A 21,052-nucleotide genomic window follows, 5' to 3' on the forward strand; every position below is an offset into this window, starting at 1 on the left:
CTTGAGCATTGATGACTCTGTAATCCCACCCGACTCCCAGTATGGGCTCTAAACATTGTCTGGAGGAGATCACGTACACTGTTCTGTCTCTCCTGGTCTGGTAAACCTCACCAATCTGTTTAATTACCTCGAAATCATCACTGGTTATAGGTACTCGAATAAACAACTTGCTGTCTGTGTGTGAGTTATTCAGTGCTTCTTTTATTTCAATCTGTAGTTGTCTAAGTGGTAGTCTGTCTGGTGGAGTAGTGTCAACGATGTCCTCAACCTTAATTACTTCGTCATATGAAGTGCTCCATCCTGAAAAGTAAATCTCTTAAGTTTTGTGTAAGAAAATATTTTGTGATTTTTTATTGTGATTTAAAAAATACTAAACACAAAGGCCCATTTTGGGCGCAGAAATTCAGTTTCAGAAACACAGTTTACAAATATCTGTCGGATAAAGTACGTTTTAGAAGTTCCAAACATCTTCAAACAAAATACAGTGGAATCTGTCATATTCGGACCTTGGGTAATTCGGTTTTCTTTACAGTTCGGACCTTAGTGCTGGTCCCAGCAGAACTTAGTTAAACTATCATTACACAAACGCTGAATAAATCGGTACTAGTGTTTTGTAGAAATTCTACACTTTACCACTAACCACTAGGTTATGTCATTCAATTAGATACCAATGTAATGAACCCGGCAAAATCCTGTCCTTGGTCGGTCGATAATTCTAATGGGATACAACCCAGGTGTCCATGTTTCTTTTTTGACTGGAGGTACTGGCCTTACCACAAGTCTACGCCCATCAGCCAAGTCTCTGTAAATGATAAATCTGTCAATCAGGATCTGGATGTAAAGGAAGAATGTTTTTAAATAACGTTTAATCTCATGTGTAGTAATGATACAAAAATAAATTGAAGATGTATTTTTCCCCAACTAAAATTAAATAAGTTGAAACTACTTTACTAAGTTTCACGGGGTACAAATTCAGGCGTCACCGGTGAGTTTGCAACGTGCCGTCCCACGTGGAATCTTTATTAACGTTTCTACCAAATAATGCTTATATCAGGGTAAAACATCAATTAAAACAAAACGTAGGTTGTTGTTAGATGTTAAGCTTATTTACCTGTAAGAATTGACTTTTGATCCGTCGATATTTATAATTTGTCTTTGACGCAGACGTCTGCTTATTTCTTTCGCCGCCATATTTGTCAGGAGCGACCGAGGGGAGATAACTCTCATCCATGTGACATAATTTTTCATCTCTGTCTCAATATGGCAGGTCTAGATTCTGACGAACATAATCTGTAGTCTTAAGTCGAAAAGAATCTGATGAGTTTTGTTCCAGTAAATGTTTGTTTCTTACTCTGTGCCCCGTTCCGCAAAGCGATCGTAACCCAAAGACGATCGTAACTCCCATACTTTAACATAGACTTACGACAGTCGTAAAACTAAGATGATCGTAACTCCCATATTCTAACATAGACTTACGACAGTCGTAGCGCTAAGATGATCGTAACTCCCATATTCTAACATAGACTTACGACAGTCGTAGCGCTAAGATGATCGTAACTCCCATACTTTAACATAAACTTACGACAGTCGTAGCGCTAAGATGATCGTAACTCCCATATTCTAACATAGACTTCCGACGGTCGTAGCCCTTAGATGATCGTAACTCCCATACTTTAACATAGACTTACGACAGTCGTAGCGCTACGATCGCTTTGAGGAACGAGGCCCTGTACTGCAGTTAGCGACATTCCACCAATATCACCGCGTCTGAAAATAACCAACTGTGGGACAAACCAACTGTGGGACAACAAACCAGTGGTTGACATTATGAACAACGTCCCATTGACCCAATCAGTCGGGTCACTGTGTGTGGCCACTCCATCAAATTGTGTTGCTTATTACATCCAGCAACAGACAGGACCAATTCTAACCGATGTCCAACGGGAAGTTAGGTCAATGAGAAAATGGGAAGGTGGAAATTTGGAAAATAGCGCGCCACAGGTTTGGCTTCATTTAATAGAGTTCCGGCTTTAAGCATACCTTTCCTTTGGTGGCCGTGAGTGCTGACCCATGATGCCGGGGTGCTCTGAATACAATGGCATGGTTGTATGTTACAGCTGGAGTCCCACTTGCCGTAAGACGAATGAGCATTAATGTAACGTCGAACTGTTTGTTTTTTTACAGGTACGATGAACTTTCTCAGGGAGAAATGCAGAAACTGGCATTCGCAAAATTGTTTTATCATGAGCCAGCGTTTGCACGTGAGTACGTGATTGCTTTTTGAGTGAATGTGTGGTGGTTGGGTAGATGTGCGAGAGAGCAAGTTAGAAAAAACATCGCTTGGAACAGTATTGCAGAATCTTTCTATCGTGTCAGCTTAATGTCTTGTCTGAGAGACCACTGAATTTAAGGTCACACCTTAATCACCACAACATACAGCAGACCTAGTACGCCAAGGCTCGATGGACCCATCATTGCCTATCACATCGCCAGTCACTTACTGCTGGTCCTGGTGTTTCCGTCGTGAACATCAATCCACACAACTGAGATACAATGTCATACACCAGCCAAGTCGCCTAACCATAAGATCTAGTTCGTCGCTTACAGCAGTAGTGATATCACAATATGCGAGTGAGTGTGTTACATCGCTTTCAAGAACATTACAGCAATATCACTGTGGGACGACACTAGAAATGGGCTTCTTAAGTTGTAACCACATATCTCACCATCCCCTGACAATACGCGAAATGATGTTAGTGTACTACCAGGTCCTGAAACGTAACACATTGTTTGGACCAGGTTGTTGTAAGCTTTTAAAGGAATTGCATAATGTATTTCCTTTGTTTTCGAGAGCTCAGGGTCAATAAACCCCCCATTTGTTTCATTTCATAGTCACGTGAACAGATTGAGTTGCAATCTAGAATCCTTCAAGACAAATGAGGCATTGGACCTATTGGTCCAGTTCCTCGAGGACGCAGAGTCACGTCCCTCAGTCGTGCCAGGATCCAGTGATCGTATATTTAAATCCGAGCATCGCCCAGATAATAACCTGTCGTTTGTCAGCGTCATCAACGAGCTTCACCAAGGTGGTGCCCCTCAGGAACTGCATTGCTCCGACCCTTCCTGGGACACGAGGCTGCCACTTGGTGAAGTGATTTTGTAGTGGCAGTAATGCAGTAAGAGAGTGGAGGGCAAGAGCTGTTATCATCCAGGGTCTTTGTTTGTTCCAGTGTTGGATGAGTCCACAAGTCAGCTGAGTGGCCGTGACGAGGACATGATGTATGAAACATGCAGCCGGATGGGAATCACAGTGGTCAGTGTGGCTCACCGGCCTAGCGTTAGGAAGTACCACCAGATGGAGCTTCATCTGGACGGTCAGGGCGGGTGGCACATGGCCCCTATCATTGACCTACATGGCACACCAGTTGAATCTCCAGCTTGAGAAACTGCTACTACTACTGGAGAAATTAAAAATACTGCTGCTGCTGCAACTACTACTACTGCTGATACAACTACTACTGCAACTACTACTACTGCTACTACTACTACTGGAGAAACTATAACTGCAGCTGCTAAAACTAAAACTACTTCTGCTGCTGCTACAACTACTACTACTGCTGCTAAAACCACTAAGAAAGTAAAAATTCCTTCTTAAAACTTCTGTATATCGCTTGTGAAGAATATGTGAGGGAGGGACTTATTATACATCTCTTCAACAGCATGATGTTAAAAACTGGAACTTTAAGATGTACTTATTGGTCTTGGTGAAGAATAATACTCAACACTTCTTACTGCTATAATGGTGTGAGTAAAGAATGATAAAGGACTAAAGAAAAACAAATACACATTTAGTATATCAAAACAATTTATTTCACTAATAGTGTACAAAGCACGCCTTTGCAAAATATGACACTGTGTAAATATGTCATCCTTCTACCACTTGATCCCAAACACAGCATACAAGACATGCTTTCAGCTAAAACAGAACCATCTACAGATATGTGCATCCTTCACAAAACACAGCATACAAGACAACCTTTCAGCTAAAATAGAACCATCTACAGATAAGAACATCCTTCACAAAACACAGCAGCTTTCATAAAACAAACAAAAAACTTGCATGCCAGAGTGGGCTTCTCTTTGCCCCCTTGATTGAAGTTAGTTGAGTTGGGCTTTAGGTCACATTGGCATTATTCCAGCCATATACTGACGCCTTGATTCAAGGTTTGAGTTGGTCCCTGCTACCTTTGCCAAGGAGACTAAATGGATGTTGAGGCTGGTGACTTGGATGATGGGTATCATCCTACCTTGAATCAGTGGATCCATGCTCACAATGTCACTCACTGCATTGTCTTGTTAAGACTAAATCATCTACAGGCTGCTGCCTTATGGCTGTCAACTGCAGCAACAAGAAGCACACATGGACACACACAGTCTGTTTACTTGCAGCACAAAATCAGTCTTTGGCACTAGACCTAGGAATGGTTGGGTTGGTTGGGTTTTCGTTCAACACCACATTCCAATATTCCATCTATATGGTCCGTCTGTAAATAATCGAGTCTGGACCAGACAATCCAGTGATCATCAGCATGAGCATTGATCTACAGACCTTGGATAGACATGAAACAAATATAATGGTATGGTTAAATCAAACCAGCCCGATATGTTTAAGGAAATGAACAAAACTTAACCCTTGGACACATTTCCCTTTTCAATATCAATAACAAAGCATAAGCTCTTGCACTGTGACTCTCACCTAACAAAACATTAACTCAAAAAACACATTCTGTTAGGCTTCAGCTGATGTTTAATGTATCCATTCCTTGGATAATTGGTCCCAGCACTGGCTTAGATGATCACTTCCATACTTAACGGGCTAACAATCATAGCCCTGCGATAACTGTGTCAACTGTAGAAATAAACTATGGAAGCACTACAGAGGTATTTGGCTCACCTTCTAAACTTGTTCACAATGGATAAGCAAACCACTTTTAACAGAATTTATGTTGCATCCTGGGACGTTAGCTTATAGTGGGAGGAAAGCTTGAAGTAATGCAGGGCCCGGTTTCACAAAGCTCTCGTAAGCCTAAGATCTCGTAAATTTCCTCGTAGCATTCGTACCTCCTATACTGAAACATAGGAGGTACGACGCTACGTGAAAGGTTACGAGAACTTAGGCTTATGAGAGCTTCTTGAAACGGGGCCCAGGTCTCGACATTTACGGTGCTGACAAACCTGGAGAAGTAGTTCCACAATAGAGTTGTGTCATGACCAATGGATGTAGTTCGGCCTCCTCCACTACACTAGCACCTCCCTAGCTTTCAGCTTAACCTAATACATAGCCCAGAAATCAGGGATATGTCAGGCTTGGTCATGTCACAAAATGGAAATCTAGACCTCAGGACAGTAGTACCAGTGCAACACTATTACGGATACAGTGTCACTGCATCTACTATCTAAATAGTTCTAATGCCCTTACATCATGGCAAGTGTTTAGCCTCTTAAGCGTTTGCACTTTACAAAGCATATACTTCAAATATATGAGTTACACAGCATATGGTGACACTACACTTCTCAACTCTTCATAAAAATACTGATATACTACAACCGTTTCCTAAGTGTAGATCAATGCTTATGAGTTCAATCACTAGATTGTCTGGTCTACACTAGATGATTTACAGAATGCTGTCCTACAGCTGGAATATTGCTGAATGAGGTGCTAAACAACAGATTATTATATGTTATGAGTAATGACAATTGTATGATGAATCTTGAACATATCTTATTATCCCAACCAAAAGATGAACAGTATACTTTAAAATACACTGTTTGCCCAACACTTCTACCAATAATGAATAATACTTATGGTAGAATGAGAAGTATACTGTTTAAACAAAACGTACATGGGTATCAGTGTGACTGAATTCATTTCAAAATGCAACACCTGTCAATAATTGATTGTCAGATGTACAGACGTATGAATTATTTTAACATTCATACAACATCAGAATTCAGGATATTCATCTTTGTTTTCATACAGATACATATATTCCATATTCCCCTGAATTGGTGTGAGATCATAAAAATACCCTTAGATTTGATGGGATACACTAATCTGTTGGGTTTTAGATGAAGGCAGGCTCATTTGTAAAACATGAAATAAAATAGGAAATTCATTTGGAATGTTAAGTTGAACACACTTGGTGAGAATATGGGACAACTGAAAGAACAAAGAACATGCTGTTGGCAAATTTGCACATAGTTCTTTAATGAATCTGGAATATATTGGCACAAGAATCTGATCAGCACCAAGTTCATCCTGTGTCAATGGCTACCAATACCGAATTGTTCCCAAATTATTGCACAGAGTGGCCTTATTTGGAGTTGTGGGCAATGTGTGACCTTCACCCTGACCTTCTAACTCCTCATGTAATGACCCTTGTGCACAGAATGTTGCATGAATTCTGAGAGTGAGTATTTGATGTACACAGAGTATTCAGTGTAGACTAACCTAATGCATCACCCACTGATGTGGGGTGACATCCATTCACCGCCATCTTCCCAACCACATCACTATCATCAACTAATTTCAAATCTGAACACATTATTGTACCAGCAGACAAGACTAAAATAGATCACTCAATATATAATGTTCTGTAATGGGCGGAAGATCTTTTCACAGTGTTAAACATTTCCCCGAGGTAAGGGAGTTACCAGATCATAAAGACACAGGAATATCTCAGTCTTGTTTAGGCTGGACTAATAAGTGCAACACTCAAATTGAAATCATGTAAAGAAATAAATATTCAGTTCACAAACCACATGGTAGACTCCAAGTTTCAAAAAGCAAGTGTATCGTCAACAGCGCATAGAGATATTTTCCAAATCTTTTCAGGTTTTTGATCAACATGCTAAAGCATTGTGCTACAATTCATATGTACATCGTGTCCTGTCTGAGACAAGGAAGGCAAAATTTTATTTTTTATTAATTCTTTGATGATGATGATTTAGAGATTTGGAGGTTTAACACGCACTTTCCGAAATAATCAGCATTTCGCACACAGAATTAAATCTTTGATGAAATCATCCATTTTTTTGAAGCAAATGCATGTCTTATGAAAAGTGGAATCTGATTGGTCAATTCTGTTAATCATATGCAGTCTCAAAAATAGCTGCTTACTTACTATCCCGTGGTTGACAAAATTTCTGTTCTGAGGTGCATTGAGTTTCTGAGTATGTTCTGACTGTCATTGACAGTTTTTAATCAGACTTTGTGTGATTCACCTGGATTCAAGAGCTATCTTTGTGATTATAAAGCTGAAAAGGCTGGTTACAACTTTATAGTCAACTCCCTTGCCTCTGCAGACAAGTGTTACAGTGCAAACAGATCAACTCATCCTGCACAACAAACAGAGATGACAAACAGTGAACACAATTCTCACGGTCACTGACTGCCAGATCAAGAACCCACCGAGAGTACGGATAGCACTTAAACGTACATGTGGGCTAAAATATAGAAGACATGTACAGACATAATATGAAAGAATAAACAATGTCGCAAACACAGCAATGACTGTCACGGGCATGTCAACAACTAGGAAGTTGATCACACAGAAAAATAACAAAACCAGGGCCCTGTTTCACAAAGCCATCCCATCACTAAAACAATCATAAACCCTCACGTTTTCATGGACTTGTGACAGCAATTGCCTTGAGGAACAGGGCCAGTAATTACACAAAAATTCATTAAATAACAAAAGAAACCAAGTTACAACTGTATAGATTAAAACTAAAAAGTAGACTCCAAGTTTCAAAAAGCAAGTGTATCGTCAACAGCGCATAGAGATATTGTCCATTTCAGTCAGCCTGATTCTAGACAAGGTTGAACCAAAATAACTGAGAATATTTTCTGAAGTAAAGATTTAATAACAGAACTGCAAACTTAGGACTAAATAAGGAATACACATTGACCAAGCTCTTATTCCTGAGAGCCATAAGTTTGATACATCAAAGTTGAAGGGACCAAGCTTAACATATTGTCATAATCTTCTAAATCATCAGTACCAAAACTTTTGCATTTATAAATATATATTTTTATATTGAGCAGCAGGTGCGACCTGTTTTTGTCTGGTGCGACCTGTTTTTATCTGGTGCAACATGATTGCATGTGGTGCAATCATTTCCTTAATTCGATCCTTGTCATTACAATGTAATATTAGATAATTCAGACACACTGATAGCTGAATGTAAGGGCAGAATGGATGTAGATACTTCAGCCTACACTACTTACCTGTTTTCAAAACCGGTCTAATAATTTGTCAGATTATTATCAACATTTAGTACTGGATCTGCAGATTTTCACAAGATGGTCTGCTTACCAGTATTACAGTTACCTTTGGTAATTGGAATTATGAAATTGCTGTTAAAATCATAATGACAATACATCAACGAATAACTTCCTGGGGAGTATGCAAAGAGACCATTCAACAGGAGGTCAGGTTTTGTACTGTATCTGAGCACTAAACACACATGAGCAAGATACACAGGCTATGTACACAGAGACAAATAATACTGAGCAGATCAAGCCACTCAGATATAGACTGATGAGAAATAAGAATACAAGAAAACAACATAAATGAAGGTTGGGAGAGAGAAAATCTGGATTATTTCATGCATTTTAAATCAAGCAGCATATAGATATAAAATTCTGACATACCCCATACACATGCAATAAAGCAAGGTAACATGGGGAGGAGAAGAGGGGAGGAGAAGAGGGGAGGGGAAGAGGGGAGAAGAAAGAGAGGGAGGGAAGATGGGAGAAGAGGAGAAGGGAAGAGAGAGGAAGAGGGGAGGAAAAGAGAAGAGGGGAGGGGAAAAGAGAAGAGGGGAGGGGAAGTGGAGGAAAGAAGGAGGTGGTGGTGTGGGAAAAAATATTTTTTTGAGACAAGTGATTTTTGTCATCTTTACATCAAGGCACATCTTTACATCAGTGAGTGAGCATAGCTTTATGCCGCTTTTAGTAATATTCCAACAAGAAGACAAAGTCATCAATATCCCCCACAATGGCAAAATACTCTTCATGATTATGTCTACGAGTTATGCTTATGTCAAATATTTAGGTGTGTATATAGAAAAGTGGAAATAGAGTATTGAAAGGTTTTTAAAGTTCTGCTCCAGAAAGGAGCACTATCACCAATTTCAGTCTATGTCAAACTTGTTGCCATGGAAATGCCAAAATATTTTATTCAGAATTCCAAAACTACCAAAAGGCACCAGTACACCACCAGATCTATATATGTGCCAAGTTTGGTGAAGAAATAGTGAACGGTTTTAGAGTTCTGCTCCGGAAAAGACAAATGAGCACGGACGGACGGACGGACGGATAGACGGACGGATTCCATTTTAATACCCCCCGCAAAACGTGTTGTGGGGGATAACAATATCATGGCTGGGGACACCAGAAACGGGCTTCAAACATTGTACCCATGTTGGTAAACGAACACGGGTCTTCAGCATGATAAGCGACCACTTTAACCTATAGGCTACCCCACTGCTCTTTACATCAACGCAAGAGTCAAACACAACTTTGAAGAAATGAAATTCACACCCATGGGTAGAGACGAGTAGTAATACAGATTTTTATGTCAGCTAAGTGGCTTGTGATGAATGCCATACATCAAAATAATACAAATATCAAACCTAAATTTCTAAGATTCCACTTACAATGAAAAATCCACATTATTATCAGCCCAGTCAAGAGATCAGTGTGCACTATATTATCTTTCTCAACACCCTGGGGAGTATACAGTCCAAGCTGCCAGCTCTAGAAGAGAACCGTCACATTACCCAAACTAAAACAAATCGCTCTCTGACAAAAAATATATTGTAGATTGTCTTGGAAACAGTCTAAACATCAAACAATTTCCATCAAAGTCTGCTTTCACTAATGAAGCTTCTGTATTTGATTTAAAATACACTATACGCTCAGGGACTGTCCAGATAATACGATAACAATATCTGTTGGGACTTGCACATTTCAAATAAAAGGTGAATAGCAGACAAGATCTGATAAATACTAATCGAAGAAAGTCTGACCTGAACAAACAACAAACACCAGAGGAATACAAGTATCCGGTCAAATACGATATAAACTCAAAACAATTGTTACCACGCATTTAAAATGTCAGGGTACCTCAAGTCCAGATAATATCGCCATGAAAAAGATAATCAAGTTATACTGTTAGTATAGGACAAATGTTGTACTGTCAGTATAGGATGAGTGATTTTTATGAAACCATTTCCATTATATTTAAGTTGGTTTTGATTAGGTATCACATAAGGCAGAACATACCTGCTTTGTAAACTTACTCAATGACATAATACTTAGGTGAGTAAAATGACTGAAATACGCACATATTTGAAAGCAGTGGGTAACGGAAAATGAAATACCCACTCAACATTCATATTACCCACTCCAAAAAAATACAGTGGGTACAGTACCCACATGAGCTTAATCTTATCTGGAGCTCTGAAACACTGTTTGGTCAGTTCCTGCAACTTGGTCCATTCTAGGACCGGATGGTCTTTGTTCTCAGAAGTGCTTGCACCAGTAACATCATTCATTCCATGCCTTGTTTATCATGAGTGAGTGAGTGAGTATGGTTTTACGCCGCTTTTTAGCAATATTCCAGCAATATCACGACGGAGGACACCAGAAATGGGCTTCACATATTGTACCCATGTGGGGGAAGTTTATCATGAAGAAAAATAGATATTTGACTCAGTTTCACAATTTCTCACACTCGACTAGAACACATTTCTCAATAACAAAATGGCATCTTCCTCCCTAACAATCTGATAAACAAACAAGGACAAAATACATAATGAAAAATACTCGTAATGCCTCACTTGAATTATCTTCCTGATATGTTTTTCACATATACTGATGAAACAATATTAAGGATCTTCTGATTCTTTAATATCACCATAATTAATCTGTCATGGCAGATGAAATTCAGTTATGTGAAATAATTGAATTGTCTTTTCTGAGTCGTATATTAACATTTCTGTCAGACCAGCAACTATCAAATATTCTTATTTCATCAGTTACGTGATATACTGACAACATATTTCACATAAATGATCATACATTTATGAACTTAAATTCTTAATAAAAATGGAGTTATCATTGTTGTCTCCAAAATAGAAGGTAGTACGCTTTGCCAGGGGATATCTCTATTGAAGTGATCTGTTTCTTTGAGTGAAATTTTAGAAGTCAAGATGTACAATACTGACAAACGTATATATTACAACTTGTTACAATTCTTGAGTGCACCGTTTCGATACAGATTCTTGTACCGTCAAACAGCACAGTGGACAAGAATCTGTATTGAAACGTCACAATCACGAAATAAAAGAAGTTATCCATGAAGTTTGTGGATAATGAAGTGATCTGGTCTGCTATACGAGTTATTATGCCCTTGGAATAAATGACAGATCGAGAAATACAAACACAACCAAACTAATGACAACAAACACATTTATAGCACTTTTTGAGAAACAATACTAACATTTAATTCAGATCAAATCTAATATTTAATAAATTAAATTAATGTTTCAACAAAACAAACATTTAAGACAAAAGAACATACAATGAAGATGTGATTGTCAACTATACTTTGTTAAAATAATAATTCTCAAGTGTCTGGTCTTGAAAGACGTCTGGCTGGAATTGTTTCCTTGGGGCTGTTGTTTCCTGGCATTCTGAAGGCAAACAAAGACAAGCTGTTTGAATCATTCACAGTACCACTACCACTATTATACTGTTGTTATTGACCCATAGAAGAATCAAGACTAGCATTTTCTCAAATATTGTCCAGATAAATAAGTTTCTGGATATATGAATCCCTTGTGACTGACCAGCGTTACCTCCCCCTACACAAACTCTGTTGAGGTAAGAATAAACCTTTACTACAAATAAAGAAGATTTTCTTTAGCAATATGGAAAGTAAAAAACCCAAAACATTTGCAATATAACATAACTCAACACGAAGATTTAAATTGTACTTGTACAGCAGTGATATTCAAATACCTTGTTCATAAGACAAAATGGATACTAAGAGTTAATAATTTCCACATTTGGTCAACACATGTCATCACCCTCAGCCTTGCATGTCTAATGACAAGTTCGAAGAGCCAAGTATGAATTTTAAGTGAATTTAAGAGCATGGTCAAAACAGGTAAAAAAGAATCCCCGCTTGAACATGTACAGTTTTCCAGCTCAACATGGAGCAGAATCTATAAGATAATATGATTATATGGTCTCTGCATGGAGGCATGTAAACAAAGTGTGAATCACGATTTGAGCTGATATCCATGACATATGATGCTCTACAATCAGATAGGTTCCTGTTACACAAAGTGTGTGTACGACTGTCGTAAGTCTTTGTTAGAGGCTAGATTCACCTTCGACTGCTCAGTGGAGTGTGAGTGAGTTCAGTTTTATGCCGCTTTTAGCAATATGCCAGCACTATCACAATGGGGGACACCAGAAATAGGTTTCACACAATTAACCCATGTGGGAAATCGAACCCGGCTCTTCGGAATGACAAGCCAACGCTTTAACCACTAGGCTACCCCACAGCCCCTAGCTCTGTAGAACTGGACACAAGTTATTGCAAACTCTCGCCCATCATTATAGCAGATTCATGCAACATACATGGGTTGTCATGGACATTTTCTACCCAAAAATATTCCCAAGAAACACCTACCAATATTCACCATCATGAGTTAATGACATCATGCCCGATCGGAGTCATGGTCCAGCTTCCTTGTCCATCCAAGTGCAGCTCCATGTCATGGAATTTCCGCACACTATCTCTGTGTCCAACACTCATTACAGTGATGTTCAGCTCGCTGCACTGCCGATACAGCTGCTCCTCAAGATTCACACCTATCTGACTCGTGGATTCATCTAACGCTGAAAACATAAACACCCATTGAGAGGAGTTGTCATACAAACATTACACAAGAAAAACAATCACATCAAAGTACATTAAGGACAGCAGTTTAGTTTGTTTGCAGGGCTGATATGAAATGATGTCATCAGGGTTAGAACTTAACTTTTTAAAGCACAAGCAAAAGACTGTGTGACTTTTTAAGCTACTAGCTAAATAAAATTTCAATAAGCAAACACATAAAAATAATCCCTAAATTAATAACTTAATAATGTAATTTTGACACGTAACACCTTCACTGCCTACTGCTTTACTAAATTTCTCGGTGTGACCGCTGTCAGTTGTCTTTTTGTCTCAATTCATCACCACCTTCCCCTTCAGACATCCATTTTAAGTAGTTTGCTATCAGATTATTTGCATTAATGTTTTATCATAAATGCCAAATTTGACCAATTCACACGGTTGCTAACGTCTGCCATCATTGAATCAAATCCCTATGTTATACTAAGCATGTGATTGGCTATAAGTTCCGTGGATTTTAAATACGGAATCCTTTTTTAATTGTGTTCGATGAATAAAGGGAAGTAACTCCAAACCGAATATGCCACCATTTTCATAATATTTCTGATTTAAATCAACAAAAACATTGGCCGCTAAAAAAGTCAGCCTTATTAAAAGATTGAATGGCAGTATGAATTTTTAAAACTCATTTAGCATATTAGCGTCCATTCATTTCAACCCTTGGTCATGGAAAAGATTTCTGTATACTGGTACTAAATAATGTAGACACAATCTGGTACTGAACTGATCTGGTGTGTCCAGGCAACGTTGATTACATGAACAATCCACCCTGTCTGCATGACACCCTGGCACCAACATCAGTCTCAGGGCTCAGGGGATGTGTTACAATTCAGCCCCCTACAAGTACTGTCAGTTTGGAGTCACATTGAGTTTCTTTCACATCAGTAGTTTGCAACCATTTTCAGTGAGTGAGAAGGAATGAAAGCATAGGAACTTCTGACAACAAACAAATGGTGAAACTGTAAGAATATTAATCTCACCTGCAAATGGAGGCTGATGATAAAACAGTCTGACAAAGGCCAGCCTCTGCATCTCTCCCGGAGACAGCTCATCGTACCTGGTGGACACCAAGATGACAAATGTGAACTAAATACCACTTCAAATCATCTGGAGGAAGGTGAAAACACTTTGATAATACTTTTTAAACATCTGGTTAGAAGTTCACATGCTGTTGAAACTCCTTATGTCAAAAACAATCGCTGCGCATACATATTTACCTCTGGTGACTAAAGTCTGTATTTCCCAATAGGTCAACACATAAATAGATTTGAGACCTTGGAGTTAATGAAGGGGTATATCTTGTATACATCAAGTTTAATAGGAATATTTTTATGTATCCACCGCTGAAACAAGTAACTAACGCATGGACAATGATCCAACAAGTTGGACCACGAACCCACTGCAGTTGATGCTTACGACAAACAATAAGTTACTCAGTGGTGAGGTAAGGAGTGAGGTGAGGTGAGGTGAGGTGAAATTGGGTTTAACGTCGAGCTTGAGAATATTTCGCTCATATGACGACGTGCATGCGTGTGTATGTGTATGTGCGGCTGCTTGTACTAGCCCAGACTTAAGCTGGTTTTATAGTGCTAGCCCACTGAGATACCATGTCGCAGTGAAGCATGAATATCCCACTCAGACACATTATACTGACTCCGAGCCGACCAGTCCTTGTTGTACCCACTAATGCCGAGCGCCAGGCAGGGACCAACAAGTATCATATTTTAACGCATTTTGGTATGATGCGGCCGGGGATCGAACCCCGCGACCTTCCGCTCTCCAGGCGGACGCTCTAACCACTACACCACGGAGGCGGTCTAGTTACTCAGAACCACATGTACCTGCAAACCCAACAAAGCAGGGCATGATTGAGAATTATACATGTGTTATCACTTGCACATACCATAAATCAAATATAACTTATATGTATGAAAACTACAGAGATGAAAGTGTTTGAATGAAATCTTTGAATGGCATTTAGAAGTCAGCACCTGATGAAGGGGTAACATACTCAGAAAAGTCGTGTTCCTCTTAAAACAGAAGTTGATATACATAAATTTCCTCCTTTTATGCTTGAATATGTCATCTCGTGCACAGATGGCTACACAACAGTACAAAGGGAGGTAATTTCATTTAGATTGAGGAAGAGTATTAACCCATTATTTTCAAACAATGGGCTGTCAGCATGGTTCAACGCCATGCTTGGTTGTGTCTGCCTGTCACAGTAAGGAGTTGTGACTGAGGCACTGATAGTATATTAGAGGGGTCTGTAAGTGACTAGCTTTGTGAGGAGCATATACACAACAGTACAAAGGGAGATAACAAATGTGAAAATAATTAAATACAGTAGAACACGGATATAACTTAACTCCAAGGGACCACGAAATTTAGTTTGCTATATCCGTGTTCGTTATTCACATTTGACCGCCATCTTGGATTGTAGAGATGTAGAGACGATATGCACGCTGAGGCTACAAATATTTATTCTTGTACATGTACATTGACATAACACTAAAATTCTGAATTTATCATTCACAGACATTAGCTAGAACATGTTTAACAATCACAACAATCTCAACAATACATGTATATAACTTAATTACGCTTTAACAAAGTCCACAATTTTGGTCTGCACACCACGCCTTGCAGACTTCATTTTGTCGACTGCATCACAGACATCTGCAAGAGAGTCGAAGATAGAACTATCTGTACCTTCACAAACAAGTAGATGACGAGTGTCTCTAATGCTGCATTGGCCTCAGCAAAGGATGGCTTCGGGTGAGGTTCATCATCTTCACTATCAGAGTTGGGAGCGGGTGTGACAGTGGGGCTGGCAAACTGCTGGGCTACTGACGTCACAATCTCGCCTTCAGTAGGGCTGCTCGGGCTGTAACAACTTGATTGTCAGCATTGATGAAGTCGCCCAACGTGACATCTGCTGGGATTTCTTCTGCTTTTTCTGACAGTTCATTCCACATAACTCTGAGGTCGGAAAGAACCATGTTGTCTGTCTCATCGTCTGATCTAAACCTTCATCTCGCTCAGGAAGGACAAAGCCTCCCTCCGATAGCAGTTGGCGATCGTGTTAGATTTGACCTGTCTCCAAGCCGCATGAATCATCTGGATGGCATCAAGGAGAGTGATTTGATGTTCTTTCTTCTGATCATAGGCAGTCAGCATTTTCCTCATTACCTGGCCCTTGTACAGTTGTTTCAGGTTTGCTATTATACCCTGGTCCATGGATTGAATCTCACTCGTAGTGTTCGGGTGGAAGGAAGACAAGTTTGACGTGTGTCAGGTGTTTCACAACAGGATGGGCAGGACAATTGTCTACAAACATCAGGATCTTACGTTTTTGTCTCGTCATACTCTTTCCAGGTTTTGATCCACTCTGTGAATAATTCACCTGTCATCCAGGCCTTGGTATTTGATCTGTAAGTTACTGGCAAACTGCGTACATTTTGAAGCATCTAGGCTTTGCTGCCTTCCCCGATCACTAACAACTGAAGTTTTCACTCCCGGACATGTTTGCCGCTACCAACAATTTTATTCTCTCTTTAGAATTTTTCCACCACTGCATTTTTCAGATTTAAAGTGAAGAGTTCTGTTTGGTTTCATTTTGTAGAGGGGCCAGTTTCTTGTCAGCATTGAAAATGTTATCAGGCTTGTACTCTTCAAGATAGCCAGGCAGGCGAGTTTTCAGCCCATCATTGACGAGGTCGGGTCAACAGATGCACTTTCCCCCGTGACTTGATTTACATACGATGCCACGCCTCTGTTTGAATCTGTCAATCCAAGCACTACTGCAATTAAAATCTAAATGACCTAACTTGGATGCCAATTCATTTGCCTTAGTCTGCAACATGGGACCATTTAAGGGAATGTTCTCACTTCTAGCCCCTTGAAACCATTTGTAGAGAGCATCTTCTACGTCTTGGTGATTGGCAGCTCTCAACTTTTGAGGGCGGGCCATAATCAGTTAACACAGATTTTGCAAGAATCGATTCAGCGATTCTTAATGATGGAACTGAGAGTGGATTTTGGAATGCCAAAGTCGTAAGCGATGTTTGTCTTAGATTTCACACCTGAATCTACAGCCTGAATTATCTGAAGCTTGGTGTCAAAAGTGATGGCTTTACGTTTGCCTGCCATAGTGACGAGAGTGCACTGAAGACCTGTATACCAGTCAAGCTTTTTAAACACGACATGTTTGTTTTGATAAACACGTTAATGACCATCAAACAATGTTGATTCGCTGCCAACAAGGTTGAGGTATACCGCTAAGTGGCTGAGCTGACACTGAGCTGACACTGAGTGAGTTCGCTAATCACGCCGTTAGTTGGGCTTTGGGGTAATAAATCAGTTCGCTATAGCCGTTAATTCGCTACTCCACGAAGTTCGTTATTCGCGTATAATTTTAATGATATTATAAAGGACTGTTGAGGGACTTTTAAATTTGTTCGCTATATCCGTTTGTGCGCTATATCCGTGTTCGTTATATCCGTGTTCTACTGTATACTGTTTTGGGCGAGGATGGAAGTATACTGTTTTGGCGAGGATGGAAGTATACTGTTTTGGGCGAGGATGGAAGTATACTGTTTTGGGCGAGGATGGAAGTATATTGTTTTGGGCGAGGATGGAAGTATATTGTTTTGGGCGAGGATGGAAGTATATTGTTTTGGTGTTTTCAGTGGCACTCACCAGTTCCAGTCTACAGCAACATCAAGCCCCCCAATCCTGTCAACAAGGCATCGCAGACCCACCACATCTAGATACTGGTACATCTTGTCATCATCTGCAATACAGGCTCAAACTTCACAATCGTATTTTCAAAGGTACTGGTGAAATAAACCTGAAAAGTGACATTCTTAAACAAAGGTGAAAGGTGAATTAAATACAAACAACCTTCGTACCTAAAACTTTAATACCTTCATTAACAATTAAAAATCTAGTGTACATGACCTAAACCGTGAAATAAATACAACAGATGTATAACAATTATTCAAACTGGCATATATCTCACGGGTCGAACCAGGGTTTTGGAAAAGTTAACTAATGGTTAAACTTGCTTCAAGTGCATCTGTTTCAAGGAGGCAACTCTTGATTAGGAACATGAACATCACCCTCAATATCAATATCAATCATTTTCTGCTAATTTTCTGGATTTCATAATGGAAATATAATAATATGTGGACATTGTGCTTTATAGAACATATTTTATTGAGAGGACAAATACCATAATATCTGCAACATACAAATCTTGGAATGGTAAGAGTCAAAGATTTTGATTTAACGCTTTGAACAGTAGTGTTAACAATGAACATGGTGTGTTATTTGGATGCTGGAGGTAAGCCTGAAAAGATGCAGGTCGGAGATGCTTGATGAAAACCTTGAAACAAATTCAGGGAGGTTTTTCCACAGAAAACACCAAAGAAAAGTGAAAACCACCAAACACAGCTGTTTAAAATGTAGAGCAATGTCCAGTGTAAGATTTGATTCTTCTGTAAAGTGTAAGGACACAGTATTCTTACAGTATTTTCAGGGACAAATAGTAAACAGCTACATTGTTGTGTCTTTCCAGGCACATATAAACTGATGTCCTATTCACTTACCAATTTATGTTCATTGCCATCTGCCATTCGTTTAGGTTTTATAAATATACTGGACAAAATAAGTTAGGGATATTAGTATTTTTATGATTGATATTTTATCACTGTGTCAATGAATAAATAGATTACTACTCATAATATCAAAATTTACATATATCCCTAACTATTTGTTCAGTATAGATAAAATCTATATAGATCAAGCTTTTATATTCCTTCTGTAACAAGTTTGTCAACAACTAGACCAGATTTAATTCCTTTTGTGGCTGTAAAGTTAAGTATCATGTGTACTGGTTGTGCTCAACATGCACTGCCATAGTTAAGTATCATATATACACCCGGCAGCTTTGCACTCCTCACATGCCTAGATTAAGACAGGAGGATATAGGCAAGCGAGCATGCAAACAAGTGGTGTTTTACCATGGTAGTAGGCACAGTTATGTGAGTTAGCATGCCCTCTGCTGGACATCATGAGGTATGATGGATGAGTGAGTATGGTTTTATGCTGTGTTTAGCAATATTCCAAAAATGTAACAGCTGAAAAAACCCCAGAATGGGGCTTCACATGCTATACCTCCGAGCTATGAGGAAACACAATCAGACAGATTACAGCTGAATGATGTATACCAGAAGTCTTCCGAGGTATATGTATGTCCATCAGCCATTGCGAGTCACTATTCATCAGCCTATTGCGAGTCATCTCTCACAACCAATGAGGAACGACTGGAATTGTTAGCATTTAGTTGCAACAGAGGCAGCGCTGTCTCAGGTCCATTTCTGAGAACTCTATGTAAGAAAAGTTTTTGATGACAATAATCTTTAGCAGTCCTTACAAAAATCACTGGTGGTGGCAATATTTCACAGAAAATTAACAATGCTTAAAGCAGTCCTGTGACACGATGTCTCTAATAAGTCAACAGAAACCTGGAGAGTGAGTGAGAGTGAGTGAGTGAGTGAGTGAGTGAGTTAACATTTTACATCACATCGGCAATATTACAGCCATATAGCGATGAAAACAAGGTAATCAATTTAAAATATCTGTCGACAATGGACAGTAAAACCAACTAGACTATCAAAGAAATATATTTAAAACTAGTAATTAAATCTAAAATACTTTAACTATAGAGGACGATACAATATAAAAACAGGCTATAGATCGCCAACAACTGAAGGTAGATCACCATACTAGGGACCATTGTGACTTACAGTACCTTTGCTACCTGCATGGACCCTAGTTGAATGGAACCTTGAGAGGAATTAGGGATATTTGCTTACATCTGTATTAACATTTAGTATTAATTCGCTAATTGTGTTTGTGCGCAGCATTTACAATCCCCTTGCATCAAACACTAGCACCATAAATATATACTCAAACTTCAAACTACAACCATCCACATGTAGCACTCTGGGCAAAAGTCCATTACTTCCACATTCTATTCAAAGAATGATGTCATCTCCTATGATAATATTGCAACTCCAGGCCAACATTTTTTCTGCTTCGCGTTTTCTACAAAATTTCCCTCTCACCCTCCCTAAATAGTGCAACCCCCAAGGGTTCCTGCCTACCTGAGGATTTAAAAAAATTCCCCTCACTTTGCCCATCTGCCTTCTCACGGCAGAGGGCCGTAACTATCTAAATGCTGGCATCTTGTCCCTTCAGCAACATTCACACTGTACCCTCCTTCATCCACAAAACAATCTTAAATCCCTATTTATAGCTATTTTGCTTACTGGTATGTTCAGCTCAACAATTTGTTTACATATAACATCACCATATTAATCATAAAGGTCTGCATGTAATACAAAGAAATAAATATTACATGTACATAACGAAATGGTATTTGGTCTGATTCAGTCCTACAGACCATATTAACACCGGTCTTCTCGTCCTGAAGTCAGAGTGGACTGCATAAGAACACACAGTTATAGTCTGTTTGCAGTGAAAATGTACCGATGCATTTCATTTTTAAAAAAAAGAAAAAATCAAATAAAGTGAAATTAAGATTGCGAATCCTCATAATTTTACCTTGCCAATTGAGCATTAAAATCTCAGAATTTTATTCAACTTAGGATAAAAGGTGTTTAACAAACAATCATAGTTTCAAATCGCTATTATTGGTTTGTATTACAAGGGGGTCTCTGACATTTAATGTTCCAGAAAAAAACTCTCATTACTCACACTGAACACTTTCCTCGGTCCTCAATGGATATATGATCTAGAAGAAAGAATTAACATTTGCAAACTCAGAAGAGAAACTTGTCAATAGTACTTCAAATGTTAAACTTGAACTTTTAAAATATTTTCACCTATAACATAAAAATTCAAATTCAAGATGAATTCTTGTCTAATGAAAGCTTGCAATGTAATACATAATTGCACCACAAAGAAAACATAATGATAAATGACAG

General features: G+C 39.0%; 1 protein-coding gene across 2 annotated transcripts in view; it reads right to left on the reverse strand.

The window, feature by feature from the left end:
* Positions 1-10,537: 10,537 nt before the first annotated feature.
* Positions 10,538-21,052, reverse strand: part of LOC124285406 (lysosomal cobalamin transporter ABCD4-like) — a 48,027-nt gene continuing 37,512 nt past the window's right edge. Inside the window, exons 14-18 of one of the 2 annotated variants that reach the window (XM_046721630.1) lie at positions 20,823-20,859; positions 17,739-17,832; positions 14,018-14,094; positions 12,781-12,979; positions 10,538-11,763 (exon numbers count right to left, since the gene is read on the reverse strand). In XM_046721630.1, the coding sequence (XP_046577586.1) occupies positions 12,783-12,979; positions 14,018-14,094; positions 17,739-17,832; positions 20,823-20,859 (405 nt within the window). In that variant the 3' untranslated portion in view covers positions 10,538-11,763; positions 12,781-12,782. Of the gene's footprint in view, positions 11,764-12,770; positions 12,980-14,017; positions 14,095-17,738; positions 17,833-20,822; positions 20,860-21,052 lie in introns of both variants that reach the window. The other variant, XM_046721629.1, reaches the window with a different exon arrangement.

The sequence above is a fragment of the Haliotis rubra genome, unplaced genomic scaffold (assembly GCF_003918875.1).
Source record: "Haliotis rubra isolate DU_JTF1 unplaced genomic scaffold, ASM391887v1 Scf36, whole genome shotgun sequence".
Lineage (NCBI taxonomy): Eukaryota > Metazoa > Mollusca > Gastropoda > Lepetellida > Haliotidae > Haliotis > Haliotis rubra.